Here is a 19,094-nt window from a genome sequence, read left to right on the forward strand (position 1 = left end):
TTTCTACCAAACAAGTTGCTTTTGCTTGGGTATTAGGTAATTGTAGAAATAAAGTTGCTCATCACTGATGTCTTTCTTTACTGGGGTTACTTGCTTTTGAGTCATAGGTGAATAATTCTTTTTCATTTCATGTTACTTCAGTTTCTCTCCACATCAAAGATGTTTATAAATTACAAAATATTTTAATGGAAATCAGAAATCTGGGAACAGAAAAGAAACAAAATATGAAAGACATGTGGATTAAATATCCGTATGTCTGATTTTTATGGACACCTATTCAGTAAGAAATACTGAGTGGAAGGCAACAATGAAAACATTAGCCAGAATTATTTCTAGAGGGCCATATATTTTAAAGATTTCAGTATGAGACATCATAGTTATAAAGGGAAACACTTTTCAAAGGCGACTCATGCCTTGATATTTTAAGAATCCCTTATAAGGGCTTTCTAGAAAGTGCTAAGCAGTTATCAACTGAAAAGAAGATTTTTTTTTTTTTTTAATGTTTTTCAGCTCAGACACCCAGTTTCCCAAATCACTTCTTGCCAGTTTTAGCCAAGGTACCACTCTGCATTTAGAGTGCATTTATTAAATCTGAAATTATCCTTTCCTAGGGCCAAGAAACCAACAAAACCCATGTGACAGTGTAGGCTTGTGCCTTCCTGTCAGGTTTGTCTCCATGCAAAGCTGCTGCCTATAAATCTAGCAGCTGCAAAGCTGGCAGGGTAACTGCTGGCTGTTTACAGAATTTGCACAGCCAGAGATGTACAGTACTTTGACATTACTGTGTGACTCTGCATTTGTCCCAGCTCCAGTTGCACCAACTCTGCAGCCCCTTTGCCTGTAGTGCAGGTCCCACCACATGATTGTTGCTGCTTCTCCCAAATCAGTTGGTTGATCCTTTTGCCTGCCCTTAGTAAAAGCCCTGCTCTCTGTCATAGTCTCCACTCTGGTTACTCTGGGCAAGCCTGATAGTAGAGCTGACTGTGCTCACTTAGTGTCAGCCCTGCCCTATACTTCCCAGTATACAAAAAGTAGCAAGCCAAACTCATAGATGTGTTTTGTAAATTATCCTGAATAGTCCATAAAATATTGTAGATAATGCAGCATGGGAATGTTTGCCCTTGGTGTCTTCCTGCAAATTGAATTTGTTTTGTATAGGCACATTATGTACCTGCCAGTCTGTTGGACAATGCTAGCAGTTGCAGTACCCTGGCAAATTTCAGGGAGCCGCTATCTCCTGTCTGGCAGCTTCCTCACCATTTGGGAGGCCCTTGAATTCCTTCAGCAGTTCACATCCACTGGTGTGGTCACAAGAGATGCAGCCATAGCAAAAAAAGGGTGTGAAGGCCGGTCAAAGGTTCTTCTGCCCCAAAATTGCACTGGAGTCAGTGGTGGTGGTACCACGGATGGATTTTGTGCTCTGTGCCCCCAGTGCAGCCCACTCCTGACCGGGCAAGTTTGGGCTCTTCCAGGGTGTGTTCAGAAGATCTGCTCAGCTGTGGCAGGTCCAGCACCATCATGCACGTGGAGGGGAGGACAGCTGCCTCCCCAGGCCCCTGTAAAGGCAGGGTGACCCTGCTGGGTTTCCATTCAAGGGACTGTGTCACCAGTGCAAGCAATGTGCTGCTTGACCGGTACCTGTTGCTGTGAACGCTGCGCGCCCGGTCTGCCCCTCTCTGCATGCTGGGCTGGGGAACGAATTGCATAAGCACTTGTGCTGGGGCAAGCATGTCTGTGGCAAAGAAAATCTGTGTAGCTCACCGAACTGCCCATTGCCTGAAATCATGGAGGTGGACCAAAAAATGACAGACAAAGCCTCCAGTTACAGCCAAAGAGTGCAGCATTACAGTATAAGAGAGCTTGTCTCTCTTTTTGTTACGCATTTGACACTTTTTCATGCTGTTTGACATTTAAAATAAAGAAATTGTCTGTCTTTTATAATGTGGAAATCACTTGGATCTTCCCGAGAGAGACACCTCAGCATTGTTCCTAATTGTTTTTGTGCTCCCAAATTAAAATGCACGTTTTAATTGCGGCATCTGTAATTTTAGCAGAAATGGTATAATTAAAGGCACAGTAGAGAGAGAATGTGCATCATCCCCTTATTATGTATCTACATTTTGTTTCAACCTTTTGTCTCAACCTTGTCTGGGGTCTGTCAAACAGACTAACAGAGTCAGTGCTCTTTCAAGAAACACATTTAACTGGCTTTTTCAGTTTTCAGTTATTATCCTACTTCATAGCTTCCCCTTGGGACTAAAGAAAAAATGAAAAAAAAAAAACCAAAAAACCAGAGAAATTTTAACTGGTCTTTCTGACTTGAGAGCACAGTGGGTCTTGGATGGAGAGCCCTGGAACAGAAAGTTCAGTAAATGAGCCCAGGACAGAAGAGCACAGAGTCCACTACCGTGAGCTTAGCTGCCAGGCAAGGCATCCTTCCCTAACCTCAATCTTTGCTTCTTCCCTGGCTGCTCCTGTAGTAGCTAAGTGAGAGTTTTTCTGAAAGTATCTCCTCTGCAAGAGGGGAACTGCAGCCAGAAACCTGTTTTTGATAGGCAGCTAAATGGCATGTTCGAACACCAAAGAGTTTATGTTAAAACCTGTAAAAGGCCATCTGTATAATTACCAGTTGCTGATGGTCCAGCCTTCTCTACCTGGAAGCATTTTCTCTCTTAGCTTGAGAAAAATTACTCTTTCAAATTAAGAATCTAGATGATAGATGATTCTAATGTTTAATACTTTTTTACTAGTAGACATGGCAGACTTAGCTAAGGCCTGAGTCCTACTAGCCTGTGCGACTCTTCTCAAACTTTCCTTTAATGGAAGAACAAAAAGAAACCATTTACAGATTTACAGTCCTCTTGTAGGATGCTGTGGTCAGAAAGAAGCATGGCAATTCCTGTTAATTGTGGGGTTTCAGTTGAAAATTTCGTACAGATAATTTTAGTAGTTTTATATGAATGCAAATGTTCTGTTTTGGTTTTCTTTTTTCTTCAGAAAAGACCATCTTTCAAGCAGATTATTTCAATCCTGGAATCTATGTCAAATGACAGCAACCTTCCAGACCAGTGCAACTCATTCCTGCATAACAAGGCAGAGTGGAGGTAAATTTTCTTCCTCCCAAGATGATATGATGTGGTTTTACATTGAAATGGTATGAGTGGTTTTTTTCAGAAAGACATCAGACTCCAGTGATGTACTGGTAGAAAATATGTGTGCTTGAAGTATTTTTAGAACATAACTTACCTTGTTGTTTTTCAGGAATGCCCAGAATGTTGCGAAACTTGTATTAGGAGCCAATGCACTTAGCTGTACCCTATATTTATTATTACAGTGGTTTAGGCATCATGATATTTATGGTTTTGTGATTCACATCTTAAAACCAATTACAAAGTTTCAGTCAATAGTGTGGGGGCAAAAGAACTCAGATAACATGCAGGTTTGATGCCATTTTCATAGAAAGTGTATCAGTGATGTTAATATTAAAACCAAAAAAGGATAAGGGGCCTAAAAACCCCATTTTCCAAGTCAAGCTTCTATTTGTGCTCACTTGAATGCACTCTACCATTTTTTATGTGTTCTCTCCTTTGTCAGCTGTGTGTTCACACATCCAGCACATGCCCGTGCCAGTCCTGTTTTTTACAGTGTTCCAGCATTGCTTGAGCATATGATTTTAGCTATTGCTGATTTTAATTGTTATTCATAAGTGATTATAAATGAAGATGAGATTTGACACAATTTTATTACATTACAGTTTTGCAGTAAAACTTCCAGCCTCTTTTTTGGAATGTGCCAGAACTTCAAAAACCTGTCCCTAAAGCTTATTTGTGGGTTAGAAAACTTGCCGCTTCCCAGTACAGCCTTCTGTTTGAGATGGAATATTGAAAACAGATCTGCACAGGGAGATGATTTTTGCAGATGATCGTGCCTCGGTCTATATTAAGAAGCGTTGGCTCTATGCCGAATAAGTAGGGAGCACAAATACCGAAAGATTCCCTGCATCGAAGAAACCGGGACGGGGTGGAGGTTGGGGAGGAGCGCATGGAAACGGGGCTTGTGTCAAGCCCAAACGGCAATCCCGCGTTTCTTCCGCTGCCTTCCAAGGAAAGGCAAGACGTAGATTTTTAATGGGGCGAGTGGAAAAACTGAGCTGTCGCTGGGACGCCCCCGGTCACACGGCGGGGTATAAATAGCCCGGGCCGGGCCCGCCCCGGCTCGGCCGCGCCGGCGGCGGCCCCGGGCCCGGCCGGGCGGCGGGGGCTGCGCGCCATCTGCTGGCGGCAGCGCCGCACTGCGCCGCCCGCGGGCCCGCCCTGCCCCGGGCCCGCCCTGCCCCGGGCCCGCCCTGCCCCGGGCCCGCCCTGCCCCGGGCCCGCCCTGCCCCGGGCCCGCCGCGCCCCGCGCCCGCCGCGCCCCGGCTCTGCTGCTGCGGCTGCGGGCAGCCCTGGGCCCTGCGCCCGGAGCCCAGTGCTGAGTGCTCCGGGCGGTATTTAAAGCACCCCAAGTGCATGGCACCGTTGTTTATGAAGACTCTGAGCATCATATTGTGGGTTTGGCAGCAGACAGAACAAGGAGGGTTGGACAGAAAGTACACCCTAGTGAGGGGTTTCTTAAATAAAAACATTTATTTAAAGGATGAGATGAGCCTTTAGGAAAAGCGAATAACTACTTAAATCTTGCCAATATAGCAAAATAAAAGCTGTGCTAACTGACATTTGGTGACAAACATCGTTTTACTTAATCAGTTTATATCTTGAAGTGTGACTCAAGTGGCCCAAGTATTTATTGCAAATTTTGTTTTGATACACCTAAATTTCTCAGATGAGGAATGTCTGAAAAGGTGTTAATGAAAAGCCATGTAGCAACAAAGAGCTCTTTGGTACTGTCAAGTAATGAAAAAACTTCTTACCATGGAGACTTGTGTTAAAAAGAAATGTGACATTTTTTCTGGAAGAATAATTGACTTAGAGGCAAGGAAATATGAGAGGGAAAATAAAAATTCGTGATGGGACATGATTTGCTTGAAAGCAAAGATGATTTTTGAATTGAGCTGAAATGAAAACACAACATTCAGAAAGAGCACAAAACATGTGGGCACTTGTTTGGAAGCTGGAGGGGTGCTCTCCTATCCAAATTCTGGTAACAGCTTCCTGCCCTGATCTGAAAGCCATGTCTGTATGGAAGCTTTCATGAATGTTTTGCCAAATAAACAGAAAGTATGCAAAAAATTTGCCACCTGAAGTAGATAAAAGATGCCTAAAGGATAGTTTAGTTTATCCAAAGGATAAACTAAAAGAAACTCACGCTTGTTACTAAAAGCAACTGTGCATTAGTTTAATGTATTTTAACTTCTGCATTGAAAAATATTTGCTTTTACTGATTTTTATTCCCATGGTTTTTTATCCCATAGTGATTTGCAAAGAGATTGTGAAACCAGCAGTAGGAAAAGTATGAGATGTATTACCCCAAAATAAGGAATTTTAATGAAGCCTGGATATTAGAGCTCTGGAGAAGGGTGGGCTTGGGAAAAGCAAAAATTATGCTTGTTCCTTTGAGGGACCTCTGAATTAATGATCCAGATACTGCACTTTCACAAGGATGCTGCACTTAGCAAAGCAAACCAAAGCTCAGACAAACTGGATTGTGTTTTTCCTCACTCTTAAAAAAAGGCAAGCTGAGGTCCTTTTTGTAGAGACATGCCAAAATTGTAGCTGTAACAGCAAGTAACTGGAGTCTTCAGTATCACTGGCTGGCATGAAAACTGAGGGTGGGCTGAGTTTATACATGACTGCTGAGTCTATACATGACATGCTGCACATCTATATAGTGTGGTCTTATTTGCAACATTTTCTGGTATTCATTTTTATATTGATATCACATTTTGATATGCTTGTTCTGTATTTCCTTAAAATAATTCATTGTCTTTTTTCCTAGCTATTCCACACATGTTCTGCACATTTTTATTATTATTATTAAAATAAGGGCACTGCTTTATGCCTGAGTTGCATAGGTCTAGTTGCTAGGCCCTATGTTTAAGTTTATATTCTGTGATCTTTTTGGAGCCCTTTCTCAAGTCACTTGTATTACAGTCAGAAAAAAATACTGTAGAAGTAATGATGTTCCAATTCAGTGAGAGATCCCATTTGTCTGCATTTAGTCATATATACTAACTGCATCTCTTCTTCCATCCTCTCCCCACGAGTGGCTGCTCCAATGATTAAAATAGTTTATTAGTGATACTTATATTAGTGTATTAGTAGCAATTTAAGACATATAAAGAAATGCCATTGTTTTTATTCTGTGAATGTTTGTCATTATAGTTTCTAGTAATGTATTAGTATTTGCTCTTCAGTGTCACAGAATGAAGCTATTCTAGAAAAACCAGTAAACTCACACTGCAGAACTAGAGAAGCAAACAAATCCACATGTCCTACCATGTATAATGTTTCAAGGCACTTCATTTATTGAGTAAGACTCATTAACTGGGCAATGTACAGTAGCTTTCTCTTTAATTACACAGTTTCATTATGCAGTGGAATTATTTTTCAGAATACAACTGTTTTTGCAGACTAACCTTTTATTTTAAGAGAAGTTTCTGTCTAATGAAGAGAGATAATTACAGTACAAAATAGACTTTTGACATAGAGAAAACTATTGTTACCAGGACTCCCCTAGCGCATAATATTATTTTAAAAGAGAATGTAATTTACATATTTAAAAAATTATAGAGTTGTGTGTAAGTAGCAGCGATGATGAGAGACAAAGTAAGAAAAGCAGTGCTTGCAACTGCCCTCAAATTGCTCTGTAGTTTCCACAGCAGATAGCATAGTATGTGTTGCACCTGATAGAAAGGGTTTACGAGGGATACAGGTGTTTGGGGATGCGTCACTTTCTGACCTTTGGTCCAGTGCCTTTTCGTTTGTTCCCTTGTTGTCTCTATATTATGATGTGTGACCACTTTCTACCCAGCACAGGGATCAGTCTTAATTTATGCATGCCTAAATATGATAGAGAATTTGTCTTGAAATCTGAAGCATAATAATTATGAGGGATATTTGTTCTGACCACCACACAGAACAGCTCACTCAGCAGGACTCAAGTGTGATAAATGCCTTTGCCCCCAGGTGGCTGATTTCTGCAGTAGAATTAAGCATGGTGGTAAAGTTTGCAGTAGGATTTTCTGGTTATTCGAGCTCTGAATCCTTTCACTGTACTTTTAAGCAGTACTCTCTGACAGAGATGTCTTGTCAAAATGAGAAATCCATAGAATTTGGAATATTTATATTATTTGATTTGCTTAGACTCTTTGGGTATGCTATTTTCCCACATTGAGAGGCTGAACTGTTTTAGGGGAGAAGAGTTTAATCATTCCATGCCAGGACAGGAGATTTATAGAAACAAGTAATTCTCTTTCTCCACCCCAAGTAGAAATGACAGCTAACTCTGTTAGTCCTGCTTTCTTTTTGAAAATATCAGAAGGAGAGTATTTTGTTCACAGTGTGTTAACACAAGAAAATTAATGTGGAAGTTTGAGCAGAATATTAAACCTTGCAGAGTCCAAATAGCTGTCTTTGGAGCTCTCTTCAGGAATTCTTGTCTTCTTAGGAGCTCACTTTTTCAAGGAGAAAAACAGAACACTGTGATTAACTCTTCCCACAACTGTCAGGATACAGGTGGCAGGCAGTGCACAGTCCCCCAAACAGGCACAGAAATGTTAAATGCAAGTACAACCTCTGATACTAATAGAAAATTTTTCTTTTTTTACCCCACAAGCAAAATATAAGTCTGAACTTGGTGACAGAATTGTTGTTCACCTTCTCTGTAGTTGTATAGAGCAAAACTTGTTAAACTCTTTTCCAAGAGCAGTTCAGTTCATGTGTTTAAAATATACTGTCCATCAGAAGGTATTTCAGTGGAAACTACTTTAAGGGAGGTACATGCAGTGAAACCAAATAAAGATGGTATCTGTAACTTTCTTAGAGTACTGCCTTCATTTCCCGCCCTTCCTACTTTTCTTAACTTTGCAAGTATGGTGAAAAGTAGAGAAAAGTCAACCAAATCCTTTTCACAACTGTTCCAAACTTGGGAAGCTTGCATTTGTAACCATTTGCAGGGCTGACTCATATACAGTTTGTATTTTTGCTTTCATATCTTCACCTAAAGAAACAGGAAGGTAAGTGGGGAAAACATTCCCCCACAAAATGCTTCTGTGCATTTTGAGTGTAAGTCCAAGTAGTATTCATAGTCAAGTTGTAAACTCAGACAAATGGGCTTCTTGGACTGCCTGTATTGTGTTGTTAATGCTTGTCACATTACCTGTACTTAATGCAGTTTCTTTATGGACCAGATCATATTTCATGATGTTAGGGGGAAAGAAGGCTTTTTCATTTTAAAAATGTTTCTGTTATATGGTATTTTACTCTTTTAAATGTTATTTTTCTTCAACTGAAGGTATTATGGTCTGAAGTATAAACATTACCATTTGTTCCTAAAGCTGTGAAAGACTGCATTTGGTAATTAAATGAACTGCTTGAGTTAGTATTGTACTTTTCAGCCTTTCACATTTAATTAATATTCAGTTGGGAATTATGAACAATTTATATCTGTCAGGAAAAGACAAGACGTAACAAATTGTCTCCGTGCAGATGTGAAATTGAGGCAACCTTAGAGAGACTAAAGAAACTGGAGCGTGATCTGAGCTTTAAAGAGCAGGAACTAAAGGAACGGGAGAGACGTTTGAAGATGTGGGAGCAGAAGTTAACTGAGCAATCAAATACTCCTGTAAGTAGACAATAATTCAACCTTTCATCTTGTGTCAGAAGTATTTGGAGCTTTGTCTATGTAAATCTCAAGACATACTAAGGAAGTAGTGCTCCTGTTTTCAGTTGTTCCTCTGGGCCAATTTTATTGCATCACTCCAGATAACAATTTTTGTTTTAAATTTCACCTTATACATTAGATACCACATATTACTGATAGTTCATATTGTGACATGGGCATTTTAAGTAGTGTCCCATTGATTTATTTAGAGTTCTCAGCTTTAAAAATTGTTTACATTCAATAAATTCTTTTTTCAGCTAGAAAGTTGTAGGCTTTATGGGATGCAGGATTTGATCTTAAATGTAAGAATCATTTGTATCTTCCAGAAGGCATGTCGTGAAACTTACGCAGATTTTTTTTATTCTGTTCTTTTTCTTTGAGAAGTAGCAAATTCCCATTCTGTGAAAAGGGGGGGGGGGGGGTCAAAATTTGAAGTATTAATTTAAGGTTTTGTTCATAATTATAGTTAACATAACTTTGACTGGCCAGTTACCAGCTGGTAGAATCCCCACATTTCTATTAGTAAATCGAACCGAAAAACTTCCTTGCATTATCTTGAATTTCTAGATGAAATACTATGCTCTTCAACCACTGATTGGCAGAGGGAGGACCACAGGGTTAGTGCATGGCGAGACATTACAACAGAGTTGCTAAAAAAATGCTGTGATACCTACTTGTTTTTAAAGCACTAGCTAAGACAAATACCAAATTGAGATTGAAGTAGCATATGATTTTTCTTGTGCACAATTTTATCCTACTAATAACCTTGATTCCACCATTTACATATGACTCGTTTTTAAGGCTTATTGCTGTTCTTTGAATGAAGTTGCATTTATGTTCCAGCTGCAAACATGCAGCAATGAAATCATGGAGGATAAATGTTTTCCTATGTGCAGATTCTGTGTGTTTTCAGTAGATATCTCTATGCCTGCTATAGCACTTGCCATATTCCAGTAACTGAGCTGTGGGCCATCCTCTATCCTGAGCACAGCATGAGACACAGCCTTAATGAGCAAACCTTTTCACCAGCAAGGCCCTAGGGTTTTTTTATGCTGTACTTGCTTAAGACTTGTACTTTTCACTTAGAGCTGGCATTGCTGCAAGAATAAAGCATTGTGCTAAGGCCTGTTGTGCTAAGCATGAACTGTCTTTCTGCATAGCATTAACCCAACTGTCCTATTGCATTTAGGTGCAATTTCTTCTAATAGACAAATATAGGTTTGTTTTTTCCATACATCTTAAGTGAACTGTTACACAGAATGTATTTTTTAAAGAGCCCTTTTGTTGGAAAAAAAATTTGATATACTGGCAAAAAAAGGCGTTATTCAAGCAGGATTGGGTTTTTTCGTAGCACTGGTTGCACATAGAACTAAATTGTAAATTCATAGCTGTTAGTCATTTGCAAAATATCTTTGGGCATTCAGTTTGCAGGCTGTAATCCTTGGGAGTCAAGCAGCTGTCTCCCTCCATTAATTCAGACAGTGTCTGCTCAGCAGCATCAAACTAGAGGGTTACAACAGGGAGCTGCAGTGCTTGACTTTAAACTACCTTGAGTATAAAAGCAGGAGTAAAGATGTGGCAACTAGAACTGTGACACATCTTAGTGTTCCCACTAGGCATAAACCTGGTTCTTAGCCAAAAGTAGGCCTCGTTGTGTCTTAGCTGGTGCCCTTGTCCCTGCTCTGTGTTCTGCAGTCACCTTTTCACTTGTCTCTGCAGCAAAGACCAGAGGCCATCAATGGTCTGCAGGTGTAGAAACTTAAACCAAGTGACAGGAGAACAGTGAAGCTATCTCTGCCACTTGATTCTCCAGTGTTGTAGGATTGGTAGAAGCTTCATCCTGCATGGTAGGTAACTGTGAGTGGCAGGCTGCTCCTGCTCCAAAGAGTAAAGTATAGCTTCACACACTTCAGCATGAGGGATGGATGAGGCCAGTATTTAGAAATGCTTCAGTGCATTTCTCCCTGCTCTTGTTTTGACCCTATTTCTGCTGCATCTTATACAACAGACTCCTTTGAGTCTGATCTCTGCAAATTCCTTTGTGCAGGTCTCCAAAAGCCTCTAGCACAAGGGAATCAGGAGCATTTTGGTGAAGTAGAATATATCCATAGCTGCCATGGAATGGGAGACTTCTCTTGAAAGAAGATTTGACTTTGCAGTGGTAGTGTATGTAGCTAAGATGAATATCTTATTAGAGGAAGACAGTAAGCAAGACCTGAAACCCATATATCACCTGTGATGCCCTGTACCTGCAGGTGGTCATTTAACCATGGAATTTAGAGAGGCTGATGGATCCTAGCCATTTCTAAGGGTCTCTTCTGATAGTCATCATATGCAGTGTGTCTCTAGAGGCATGTCCCATCCCAACAAACTCTTTAAATTCTCCAGATAACAAGATGGAAGAAGTAATGTGATTATAACTTGCAAAATGAGCCATTCACAGCTTACCCACTCTCAGACATTGAACAGTCAATGACCCAGAAAGGTGTTTCAGTGGAAAGCTGATTTGCAGCTTTGTTGATTTTTGTAGGGAATTCTTCCCATGTCAGGGATGCTCTTCTGTGGATCTAAAGTGACTATAACTACCTGGCAATGAAGTGTGTGTGCTAGGTCTTGTTTTTGAAAGATTCCTTCTTTTTATCAGCAAGAACTTTTGCTGATCCTTGATCCAACTAGCACACTGTTGATGGTGTAACTGGAGGTTTTTGTATAGCCAGGTGTACAGAAGCTTAGCTGCAGGTTCTTTCATCACATAGCAGTAGGATTCATGAAGACTATTGAGGGCACCCCTTCATGCCAACTACTTAATTTTATTTTTGTTTCTTAAACCCTGATCACTAACTTTACGTAACCCCAATGCAAATAGTAAGTCTTTGAAAGCTCAAGTGGAGCAGAAGACAGATGCTGCCTTTTTTAATGGTAGAAAATTAGTCAGTATAAGTGGTTTTACCAAGAAATGGGCACTCTTTGAGCAACCCTGGCTGTGAAGCAAGCCTCTTGTGTTACAAAAGCAGGGCATCACCATAATCACCCCTGTAACTGGTTTTGATCAACTGCCATTGACTCTTCAGTCAGTTTTCTGATTAGGTTAAAAAAGATATGAAAACCCATGAATTTTAGGTAGGTAGTTTTAGAAATGCTTTGAAAGAAATCCTAGTGCAGGTGTTCACACACAGCTCCTTTGCTGTTGTTTTAGTAGTGTCTCAGTTTGACACTCCAGGACAAGTCGGTAGTTTAATTTAGGGTGAAAGTCCTGAGTTTTTATTCCCTGTGAAGCACAGGCAAACATGTCCCAGAGGTTACTAGCCTGGCCACTCTGAAGAGGCATTAATCATTAACCTGAAGAGGGCATATTTCATTTGTTACTACAAACAGACTGGGTCAGGAGAATGCCATTATCTGTAGGTGAAGATTAGTGGAAATTTAATATGATGTACAAGCAATTGACAGATGTCTCTTGATACCACTAAAGAAAAAAAAAAAAAAAAGCTGAAGAAGCTGACAAGCTAACCAAAACCACCCCTCTTCCCCTGTCTGCTTGTCCCTGGGATGGCTTCTGAAGGTGTGGTGCTGGTGCAGGCTGGAGGCCAGTTCTCCTGTCCTTTGCATTGGTGAGAGACTCATTTCTGGTTGTGGCTGTTGTGGGGTGACCCTTTCTCTCCTTTTGAGCAAAACCAGCCTGCTGCTTTCATTTCTGATATTTAGAGGCTGCTGCTTTTGCATCAAACTGCAGACCTTGTTTGGCTTCTCTGGTCTTAACCTGATTTATTCTTCAATCCTGAAAGGTTGAATTAAGCAGCTCCAATTGCCTTGGAACCAGTCACTTGGTTGGGAAATGTCGTATTCTGTTTTGTGTGGTACAAAATGAAGGATTGAAGAGTTTGAACCTTCTTTTGTCATGAAAGCTCTGTTGCCTGTGGTTCTTGCCATGCCATTCAGTGATTTTGCCCTTTGGTTTGAGAGCAATGACCCCAGAAGGATGCTATCTGTTGTAATGAATTCTTACTTGACCTCCACATTTAGATTCACTAATCGTATGCTTTCTGTTGATTGCTGACTAATCTGGTGGTGTCTTTTTCCTTGATTTTTAAATTGGTTCTAACTTTCACTTTTGCTCTGTCCTTTCCTCCTTTTAAATAGTTTTTCTTACCTCTTGCTGCAAGAATGTCTCAGGAGTCTTACTTTGAATCTAAAACAGAGGAGTCAAACAGTGCAGAGATGTCATGTCAGATCACAGCAACAAGTAACGGGGAGGTAGCTGGCATGAACCAAAGTCTGAAGGCCTTGATGATGACGGGCTTTGGGGATATCTTCTCTCTGAACAAAGCAGGATCTGTCCTGCATTCTGGAATGCAGATAAACATGCAAGCCAAAAAGAATTCTTCTAAAACCACCTCTATGAGAAAAGGGAAGAAAATCAACATGGCTTTGGGTTTCAGTGAATTCGACTGGTCAGATGACGATGATGATGATGATGATGATGATTTTGATGACACAGATGATAGCAGCGAATGAAATAAGTTGTAGAGTTAACCCTGAAATCATTTTAGCAAAGCAAAACAATAAAGTTTTAGAACAAGAATCCTGTCAGTTTGGTCTGTTTAAATCCTGTAAAAGAACAAAAAGCAAACAAACAAGAACAAAAAAGATATTTACCAGGCTGAGCATATTTGTGTGTAGAAAGATATGTTGTTTTTGTTTCGATTGTGCTGACTTATTTCTGCTTTGATGAAATTTAGAACTAAACTTTCCAAACTAATTGAGATTATTATTATTTTATGATTATATCTATAATTCCTAGTGCCTGATTACAGAAACTATGCCTTGATAAATTTAAGATCTGGAAACACTGGGAGAAACTTCAATGCCATTCACGCCATTAATGTACTTCAAATTTTTCTTTTGTGTTATTTGTCATTTCCCTTACCCCTTTAGTTGTCAGTCGTATGCATATGCTTGTACTTCCAGATTTGCTATTTTCTACATCCATTCTTTCTTGCTGTTGTAGTGAAGGGGTTTGCTGTGTTTCTTAATTTAAAGCCTTTTTCAAGGCAGCATTGTGGAAAGTCACAAATAAGTTTCTAGGAACAGAGAAGCTTGGGGAGGAAGAGAGGAGTTAGGTAAATATATAGTTTGAAAATGGAATAGCAGCAGAACTCAGATAATCCCTATTAGTAGATGATTTCTCTAAATGTTCTTTATTTTCCCCTTCACGTGTATGTGCATGTGTGTATAATTCACTCTAGCAAAGTAAACGGCAATCAGACTTTTGCATCTATTATCAGATATTGTGATCTAGGAGCTAATTTTCAGTTATGTTGATGTGAATCCATGAAGCCTCATTAACTTTGATGGACTTATTCTTGTACCTGAGAGCAAAAATCGGTGTTTGTAAATTTTGATTCTGTTATATCTGCTAAACAGCGTGTGCCATCCTTGGGAAAGGACAAAGAGAAGCCACTGTGACATTTCAGCTTGGGCCCTACTGCTGTGGCTTGTGTGAAATTCTCCATGTTAGAATCTGGCAGTAATGTCAGGAATATTTACTAGACTCTGCATAACTGTTTTTTGCAGCTACATTACTTTTAAAGTATTGTCACTGCTGTTACAGCTTACCATAAAACTCAGTATCTAACAATCTGCTGCAATAATTGCCTGCCAGGCACTTAGGTTGAGAGCAGTGAGGATGTTTCTCCTGATGACCCCTTTAGTGGTGATGCAGAAGGAGGGAGGGAAACCAGGGCGAACACAGATGCAGGTTAGAAAGGAAGATGTTGTAAAATATTTGCCAAGGAAGAAGGGCAACATTTCAAAAGAAAAATGTTACTGTGTAGTTCAGCAGTAGTGGGAATAAGCCATCAAAATTCCATTCTCAATTACTGGAAGGGTTTCTTTTATAAAACTTCTGTTTTTGAGCGACTTCTTTAATTATAGGCTTGCCTGTTACACAGCTCTAACCTGTATATTATGGTGTTTTGTGGATAGCTTAGAGAAAAATGGATGCATGAGATAACAGCAGGCCTGAAATTATTACCTGTTCACTCAACAAAACAAAGTTCTTTGAAGAAGTTTTTGTAGAGTGGGCACCTCTTTGGGTTGTGAGGAAGGAAGAATTGTTTTATCCTTAAGCGGCAGCACTGCTCCAGTCACCTGCAAGGCACAAGTGCTGTGCTCAGGGTGGCCTCGCTTTGCACAGTTCCTGCAGGATGTCATTTAACCTTCTTCCAGACACTCCCAAACCTATTGACTTGAACTTAACCCTCTTGTATCTGGAAGCTTTTCTCATGATGAAATGATCATTTAAATGAGGCAGTAAATGTTCAGTGTATCCCAAGGAGAAACTCTTTGGCTCACGTGGAGATGGCTTCTTAGGTCCATCAAAGCGACCTGATTTTAGGGAGAGAAAGAGACTTGGAAGGGCAAATAATGAAATGGAAATGAGAACAAATGAGCCTTTTCCAGTGTAGATTTGTACTATTTTTGTAACTACGTCTGCTAACACCCACAGCAATGATACTATTTTTGTAACTGCCACTTTGCACTCAGCAAAATTTGATGGATTTCTGTAATGTAATATGTGCACTTTCGGTCTTAAGATGTATATCATTGTGCATAAATTACTGTACCACAGAAGCAGTGTAGGGATGTACAACTGAAAACAAAATTTAGTTCAGTACATTTCTAATTCAAAAACCCCAAAAAATCTGTTCCTAGCATTGATATTTTGCACTTTTTTGGTGTTTGACAATCTTGGAGCACTTCATGCACATTTATGTTTGTGTGGGTTTTAAGTGAATTTGTAAATTAACTCCTTAATCTTTACAGAAATAAAAAAAATTTTTGAGTAGTATGACACAGATTTTCATAGTTGCAACATCACAAGGTTTAAGTCTGTCTTCAAGGTTTTGTGCTTACCCAGGTGTGTAACTTATATCAGCAAATACCATCAGAATGTGGTAACGTGCTTGTAGTAATTTCAACCAACTTGTTTCAGTATTTTTTAATGAAGCAAGATGGATTTTTTCCCCTTCGCCTTTTTTCCCCCATGTTGTTTCTCAAAGCAAATTAAACTATATTAAGGAAAAGTTTAAGCTCTTCTAAAACTTCCCCATGCATTTAAAGGAGCAAAGGTGACCTCTGAATTGTTGATAAGGTGATAACGTGACAAAATCTTCTGATGCAGTTGAGATAGTATTATACTTAGGATATTGGCTGTACTTACCAAAAAAGCAGTGGTATTAATTGCATTTTTACTTTCCTGTGATGAGTTTCACACCAGGTGTTTCCAGTTTGCAAGCCAGTTATCATATGTGAGAATCAAGCTATGTTGTTTCTGCCTCTGAAATGCTTCTCACTAGATAAAGGCATTGAAAATGGCTCTGGTGGGCAGGTATGGTGGTTGGAGGAGGGCAGGGTACTTCATCTTGCACACTTGAATTTGCTCTTCAGTGTATCCGAGTCCATCTTCTGCCTTTCTCATCGTCAGGTTATACAAATCTCCACAACAGTCCACAGCCATATCGTGTATCAGCTAATGAAAGCATTAACCAAACCCAGAAGGCATTTCTCTGGCTGCTCTGGGCCAAAGCCAGAACAAAACACCAAAAGCCTTCCTGTGCCTTGTACACCTCCCAGCTCACTAGGCCCTTCCAGGCCTTTTGGGTTCCAGTTTCCTCTGTCTTCCATAAAGCCTGAAGGTGTTTGCAGTAAAATAATATCACTGCATTTGATGGAGGGGAAAGGTAAGAACCAGGCCTGACCTTGGCATATTTACCAGACTGCTGTACTGCAAACGTTAGCTTAGGTGGGTAAATGGCCTCAGAGGAGAATGGGGAGGATAGACTTTTGGCTTGCTTAATGGTCAGCTGGGACCAAGACAGGATGTCCAACTCCCAACTCCTTTTCTTTTCTTTAGCGGTGGTGAAAAAATATGGAAATGGGACTTAATGAAGGAAAACTTTTGATCTAGTCATTTTTGTGACAATGGCATCACTAATTTCTTGGAGTAGCAAGTGCCTTAGGGTACGGTGTGGGTGTGCTGCATTGCCAGCTGTTGTGTGCTCCCTGACATGGAGCTTGTCCCCTCTGGACTGGAAGGGCTTTCTGGAGGTGAGGTCTGGTGTGGCCTCTTGTCACACAGTCATGTTCATGGCTTGTCATTTGCTTATCATTCCAGAGCTTTTCTTAGATGTTGATTCCCTTTCCTTCTGGGTTTTAAAGTGTTTATTCTGAGTTAAATATCTGATGCAGTAATGATGGGTATTGCTCTCAGCAGTAGCAATAGATCTATAGTGTGCATGTAGCTGTTAAGTACTGAGCAGTGTTACTGTGTGTCTTTAGTGGTGTACTTGCTTTATCTGTAATCAGGCAGCTTTTACAGGTTTTTAATTAGACCTCTGACTTGACAGAGGTTTTAACTACAGTCCTACTTAGAATGTTCAGGTAGAAAAAGTAAGTTCATTTAGTAATTTTCACAGCCCTTAAAATGCACTGGTAGGAATCTGGAGGAGAGACCTTTCCCCTTTCCCCCAGGCTTCAACTTAGTGTACACTGTAAAATCTGCACAGAGATTTCTGATGTGTGAAGATTTAATTTTAAAACTGTAGAACCAATGACTTTCTTTTAACATTTTATATTGTGTGCTAAATACTCATATGCCTTTTACAGTCAGATATAGTCCACTGCATTTCTTGCTTTTGCACTACTGAAGAAGTTTTGTACTGAATAGTAGGAGTCGATGCTACTTACACTTCAGGTTTGAACTGATGGAATTCAAATAGAAAATATTTTCACAGTGTTAGAAAACTTCATTTTCCCTTCTGAAAAAGCAAAGCTGAGTGCAATGCCTATGCCAAGACTCTTGTGCTGTAAACTGAATATATCATTTTTGTGGAACATGCAATGTTACACTTGTGTGTGGTAAAATCTTGCAGTGTCAGTTATTCTCTTTATTGCACTTGACATACCATGTCTTGTTTTATTCACACTGTGGATTCGATTTTCCAGTGTAAAACCAAAGCAAACAAACAAAAAGAAATCATACAATGTATTCAATTTCCTCAATTGGTGTCATAAACTTTCTTTTGGTGTGAACTTTTTCCTTGCTTCTCTTTTGTTCCAAACTTCTATTTTGCAATAAACATTTTGACAGTAAATATTATGCATTTGTGTCAGTGTGTAAAACTCTGGAGCTCCAAGAGATTCTTTATTGTCTGCTGGTTTAAGTATCTTTTCTGTATTACTAACTGTGTGACATTTCTCCTTTATTCTCCCATTAAGAAAAAAAAGAGAGAGTAATAATACAGAACTATTCTGCCACTGGTTATATTTAAACCAGAATAAAGCAGAAAAAACCCACTGTACATCTAAAAATGCATTATTGGACTTCTGCAGTAAATTTTTCAGTTGTACAAATCATTATACCAGGCTCCTGCTGCAGCACCAGCCAGTTTGAGTCTAAGTACCTACAAAGGGCACAACTCACAGCCTCCTGAGGGTGTTCAGGATTGCCACTTGCCCTTCCTTGTCCTTTGGTGTTGCCCCCAGCACTACTTTTGCCCCACAGTGTTCTGCCCAGGCTGCAGGTCACTTAGTGTGCAGCTGGAGGTGCTGGGGTGAGGGCCTGCCTAGGGGACATGCTTGGCTTGTGGGTGGGGTCTGGAGACCCTGGGGGTGGCAGGGCTCTCTGAAGGAGGTGACAAAGCCATGGGGGCTTGGGGGTAACCGAGCTGAGTCTCTCATAAATCACTGTTATCTACATCAAAAAGTTTGCAACTTCATCATGGTACTGAGCTTCTGGGAGACACTGACTGTCCAAATACAGATCTACAATAATTAATGGTAACCCTTTAAGTGGAATAAAAATGCCAAGAAGATGACACTTGGATACCATGTACTTGAATGAGTAAAATGGCAATCACTGATACAGTGACATCTTCTCCTCTGTCAGTTTTCAAATCATCCCAGAATTTTGTTTAATGCAGCCATTCCTCCGTGGTTTCCTAGTGCTTCAAGAGCTAACACCATCTTGCATCCAACAAAATGTAGGAGGAGGCTGGGAAGTGCTGCACTCCTCCAGCCTTACAGGAGTCGTTACAAAGCAGTGGCAGAAACCAAGAGAGACTTGTCTGTACATGGGTGGGAAGACAGTCTGCAGTGGCCAGACTCCAAATTCTGTTTTCACTGCTCTCCAGTGAAAGTTTTTCTTTCTTTTGCAGAAAATGTCCATCATTTGGGAGGGAGTCATAATCCCAGCATTATTTTCATTGCAGACC

The 19,094-nt window shown here is 40.2% G+C and overlaps 1 protein-coding gene across 6 annotated transcripts in view; it reads left to right on the plus strand.

Annotated features, from left to right (window-relative positions):
- Positions 1–19,094, plus strand: part of MAP3K20 (mitogen-activated protein kinase kinase kinase 20) — an 89,399-nt gene that overhangs the window by 47,469 nt on the left and 22,836 nt on the right. For 5 of the 6 annotated variants that reach the window (XM_059853123.1, XM_059853127.1, XM_059853122.1 and 2 more), the window contains exons 10-11: positions 2,998–3,104; positions 8,646–8,781. In XM_059853123.1, coding sequence (XP_059709106.1) covers positions 2,998–3,104; positions 8,646–8,781 — 243 coding nt within the window. Of the gene's footprint in view, positions 1–2,997; positions 3,105–8,645; positions 8,782–12,960; positions 17,976–19,094 lie in introns of those variants that run through there. The other variant, XM_059853128.1, reaches the window with a different exon arrangement.

This window comes from Haemorhous mexicanus, chromosome 8 (genome assembly GCF_027477595.1).
Source record: "Haemorhous mexicanus isolate bHaeMex1 chromosome 8, bHaeMex1.pri, whole genome shotgun sequence".
NCBI lineage: Eukaryota > Metazoa > Chordata > Aves > Passeriformes > Fringillidae > Haemorhous > Haemorhous mexicanus.